Source organism: Miscanthus floridulus, chromosome 9 (genome assembly GCF_019320115.1).
Source record: "Miscanthus floridulus cultivar M001 chromosome 9, ASM1932011v1, whole genome shotgun sequence".
In the NCBI taxonomy this organism is placed as follows: Eukaryota; Viridiplantae; Streptophyta; class Magnoliopsida; order Poales; family Poaceae; genus Miscanthus; species Miscanthus floridulus.
In genome coordinates, this window is record NC_089588.1 from 77,540 (window position 1) to 82,809 (window position 5,270).

At 53.4% G+C, this 5,270-nt stretch overlaps 1 protein-coding gene across 1 annotated transcript; it reads left to right on the top strand.

Annotated features, from left to right (window-relative positions):
* The first annotated feature begins 2,564 nt into the window (after positions 1–2,564).
* On the top strand, positions 2,565–3,611 carry LOC136483984 (uncharacterized). The gene has a single exon (XM_066481149.1). The coding sequence runs from the start codon at positions 2,565–2,567 to the stop codon at positions 3,609–3,611; it is 1,047 nt and encodes a 348-aa protein (XP_066337246.1).
* Positions 3,612–5,270: the final 1,659 nt, after the last annotated feature.

The following is a 5,270-nucleotide window of genomic DNA, read 5'->3' on the forward strand; positions in this document are numbered from 1 at the left end:
ATCACTGCAACACTTCCCCCATCTGAAAACAATTTATGGGAATCTCCTCCCTATAAAGAGCTTGCATATGCATAGATCTGAATTAAGGAATTGAAGAGACATGTCTCCCCGCAGCGCACACTTAGCAAGAATATTACCACCATCAATAATATTGTCTCGCGTCCAAAAGGAGTGCAAGGCATAGCATGCAACACAAAAAACGCTGAGATCGGCATATGCGAAGTACGCGTGCAATATCCTGGTGAGGAGCTGCCGGGCGAAGATAGGAAGGCGTCCATTGAATATGTAAGCCACCAGCAATCCACAAAGTCAATCAGTATTATACATTATATTATTATATTTTGAACGGTCCTAGAAATGCTTGTAGAGCCACACATTACTTAATGGGCACCCCTAAAAATCAATTTTTAAGGGTAGTCGGTAAGGTGGCCCATCCCCGGAAATATCTTCTATATAAATAAATTTATAAGTCTTACAATTACAGTAAAGACGAAGACAAAATTTATGTCAAAATTGTAGAGACGATTAGATCTAACACTCCGTAGTTGATAACTTTTTAATATTCGATCATTATAGATTCTCAAACACATGTTTTACATTTTAAAATTATATTAGTATCTCAAACAACGTCCGATAGATATATTTTATATGATAAACTTGCAGCACCAGAAGAGATCTGCAACTGTATTTCAGCCCTAAAAATAGTTTTTGTAATAGTTAGAATTTATGTTTTAAGTTCTTAGATTTTTGAAATTCAAATTTACTTTTTCAAATGACCTCGGATGGAGATATCACTCAAGCAAAACTTATAGAACTCGACCAAATCCACAGTCCATACTATTTTATTTTGAAATCATTTATGGCCTCACGTATTTAATTATTACAAGATCATCAAAGTGAATATAATGGAAAATGTCATTCACATAGTCATAAAGTGAATTTCGAGCGGAGTGGTAATCTAGGCTCCGGCATGACCATAGGTTGTGAGTTCAGTTCCGATTAGCTGCACATGTTCAAAAATCATGTGAACTTTTTGCAACATATGGCCTTGGCGGTTGGCATATACATGATTGGCTCCCCCCAGAATTTTTGGCTATCTATATCCTTGAAGGATTGGATTGGCTCCTTCCAGAATTTTTTTGTAACACCCTAAAATTTGAACTTTTGAAATAGGATTAAAATGATTTATTTTGGTATTTTATGTGCTCATGAAAATGTAGATAAATAAAACTTTTTATCAAATTAAAATATATCATAAGGTTTAGCAACTTGTTGTACATACATGCTGGTGCATAAAGTTTATTGTGATGAGTGGTGTTGATCTAAAACTCCAAAACAATTTGAAATGTTTTTTAAAAGAGTTTGAAAATGATTTTGAAATAAAAGAAAAGAAATTTATTTTCCTCCCTCCTCACTCTCTTTGGTTTTGGCCCGCCTCCCCTCTTCAGCCCGAAGGCCGCTTGGCCTTCCTTTCATTCGCACGGCCCAGCTGAGCCGCAATATCGCTTCCCTCTCCCTCAGACCAGCACGCCCCACGGCCCAGCAGCGCGCAGACGTCGCCCTCTCTCTCGCTTTGTCGCTGACACCTCGGGCCCACATGTCAGTCGGCGTTGTCTTCTACCTCGCGCCGTATCCGCGTCGGACACCGCCGCCACGATTCCTCGCCTTGGCGTGCGCCCCAAGCTTTTTTCCCCTCATAAATATCGAGCCCCATGTCCGCCGTCTCTATCCCCAACTCTAATTCGAGCCGCTATGCCGCCCTATGCCCTAGCGCTGCCGTTGAGATCTCGCCGTGAAGAAGCTCTACGCCGCCGTGACGATTAGCTGCTCCTCCGTGCCCGTAAGTGCCTCCCCGAGCTTCGTGTCATGTTCTCAAGCACGCCAAGCCTTTTCTTTCTCTTTGCCTTGCTTTGCTTTGCCTTAACCGTGTCGCCGTCGCTCCGCCGCCGCTGGTGCTCGCCGCCAGCCACCTCCGTCCACTCTTAGCCGCCGTAGATCGCAGTGTTAGTTTCGCCGTGGTCCCCTCTAACTCCCAGTATAGACCCTGAGCCGAATAGTGGTCTCTACTGTTAGACTAAGCAATGTGTGGTTGCTTGTATTAGACTAGGCACCGTGCGGTTGCATGTGTGTGTCGCGTGTGTGGCTGCATGTGTGCAGAGGTTGTATAAATATGTAACCGATGCGATCAATAGAACTATCCCTTACATTCTTTCATGGTATCACAGGGGGTTACGATCCCCGCTTCCGCAACCCTAGCCGCCGCCGGTCCTCACGACCGACGCGGCCTCGCCGTCGCTGGGCCTCGCGCTCGCCGGCCGCACGCGTGCCCCTGCGCCGTGCCTTCCCTCCGTCGCTGGGCCAAAGCTCGCCGGAGTACCACACGTGCGCCGCCACGACGCCGTGCGTTCTGATCGTGCTACCGACCGATCCATCCGCGCCGGCCGCCGATCCCGTCACCACGTCGCGCGCCGCCACGACCGATCCGTCCACGCCGCCACGGTCCGTCCGCGCCGCCATGACCCGATCCGTCCGCCCGCCGCCGGCTTCCTGCCTCTACCCCAACCATGGCGGAGACCGCGGCCGAGCGCGCCGCCCGGGAAGCCCAGGAGCAGCGCGACCGGGAGGCGGCCGCCGCTGCCCGCGCCAAGGCCCTCGACGAGTACGAGGCCAAGTACGCCGACGTCCACGCCGCCGCCATCGCTGTCCTCAACATCAAGGTGCTCGTGCCCGTCGTCCTGGATCGCGTCGCCAACAACTACACCCGGTGGCGCGCCCTCTTCCTCGTCGTCTTGGGCAAATATGCCCTCACCGATCACGTCCTCACCGATGTGGTCAACGATGATCGCCCGGCGTGGCTGCAGATGAACTGCACCGTCCTCACGTGGATCTACGGCACCATCAACCCCGACCTGCAGCAGTCCACGATGTTGAAAGAGCCCAACGCGCGGGTCGCATGGGTACATCTGGAGGACGAGTTCCTCGGGCAGCGCGAGTCGCGCGCCCTCTTGCTGTCCGCCGAGTTCCGCACCGTCAAGCAAGGCTCCTCCTCCATCACGGACTTCTGCCGCCGCCTCGAGACGATGGCCGCCTCTCTTCGCGAGTTTGGCGACCCCGTTGGCGACCGCACCCTCGTCCTTACCCTGCTGCGTGGCCTCAGCGAGAAGTTCCGCCCCATGGTGACGAACATCAAGCTGCGACAGCCGTTCCCCAGCTTCTCGGAGGCGAGAACCCTGCTGCTCCTCGAGGAAATCGACCTCAACGACTTCGCCGGCGACGCCGGCACGTCCTCCAGCAGCACCACGCCGGCCGCGGGCGCACCGGCGCTCCTTGCGGCCACGGGCTCCACCAACACCGCATGGCGCCCCCCTGCCGGCGGCCCTGCTCCTCCTGGCCGCAACCAGGGCGGCGCGCCCACCGGCCAAGGCAACGGCAACCAGGGCGGCCGCCCCGGACGCCGTCGCGGACGCAACAAGCAGCAGCAGCAGGGCGGGCAGCAGCAGCAGCAGGCGCCGCACGGGCAGCACCAGCGCCCGCCGGCGCAGTACCAGCCCTGGGCGTACTGGCCACCGCCCGCTCCGGGGCCGATGTACAGACCGCCTGCTGCAGGGTAGGCGCCGCACGGCTACCAGGCCGCTCCACCCGGCTTCGGCCTGCCACCAGGCTTCGGCGCACCATCCGGCTACGGCTACGGGGCGCCTGGCTACCACGTCGCCCCGCCGCCACCATAGCAGCAGCAGCCGTGGACGCCCATGCATGGAGGCAGCTTCGACACGTCCTCGCTCGCCAGCAACTTCAGCACCATGACGCTCTCCCCTCCCGGCACGGGCGAATGGTATGCTGACTCGGGCGCTGGCTCCCACATGGTCAACAACGCTGGTATACTCACCACCTCTCACCCTCCCTCGTCATCGCATCCTTCATCTATCATTGTTGGTGATGGGAACTTACTTCCCGTTACTTCCGTTGGATCACACTCTTTTTCGAACACTGGGCGTCCTCTAGTTCTTTCTAATGTTTTAGTTTCTCCAAACATTATTAAGAATCTGATTTCAGTTCGCCGTTTTACTACTGATAATAATTGTTCCATTGAGTTTGATCCCTTCGGCCTTTCTGTGAAGGATCTTCAGACACGGAGCGTGATCGCCCGGTGCAATAGCACGGGAGACCTTTACCCGTTCTTCACGCCATCCAGCACCACTGCCCTCACTGCTGCTGCATCCTCCACCACTCTATGGCATCGTCGTCTCGGTCATATCGGTTATGAGGCTTTGTCCATGCTCATTAGTTCCAATGCTATTCCATGTAATAAGCGCCATGATACTCATATTTGCCACGCTTGTCAGCTTGGTCGCCATGTGCGCCTTCCTTTTAGCATGTCAAACTCTCGTGCCTCGCACGCCTTTGATTTAATACATTGTGATCTTTGGACATCCCCAGTTGTTAGTGTGTCTGGCTACAAATATTATCTTGTTATTTTAGATGACTGCACACACTACACTTGGACGTTTCCTTTACGCCTCAAATCCGACACGTTTGGTGCCATTACTCACTTTTTTTCCTATGTGCGTACGCAGTTCGGCTCCTCCATCAAGGCAGTCCAGTGCGACAACGGCCGTGAATTCGACCAATCTTCGGCCCGCACGTTCTTCCTCACTCATGGAGTCGTTCTTCGCATGTCCTGCCCTTACACTTCACAGCAAAATGGGCGGGCCGAGCGCATTCTTCGCACTATAAATAATATTGTGCGCTCCATTCTTTTTCAGGCTAGTCTTCCTCCCGTTTATTGGGCTGACTCCTTGCACACTGCAACATATCTTCTCAATCGTCACCCCACTAAAACCCTCGACGGCCTCACTCCTTTCTTTTCCCTATATGGCACGCAGCCTACGTATGATCACTTACGCGTTTTTGGCTATGCTTGCTATCCCAACCTATCATCCACAGCTCCACATAAACTTTCACCTCGATCCACTCTGTGTGTGTTCCTGGGATACTCCACTGATCATAAGGGTTATCGGTGTCTTGATCTTCACACAAACCGTATCATCATCTCTCGCCATGTCACCTTCGATGAGACGGTTTTCCCCTTCGCCGATATGTCCTCTTCCCCCAGGACCACACCACACTTGAGTTTTTGGATGCTGATGATTCCTCTTCGCCCGATGGCGCAAGAGCTGTGCTTGCAGGTACCCGCCTTCCCGGCGGCATGGATGCTGCTCCGGGGGGTCATACCGACTCTCTGGCCACGGGCGGCCTCGACCCCACCACCT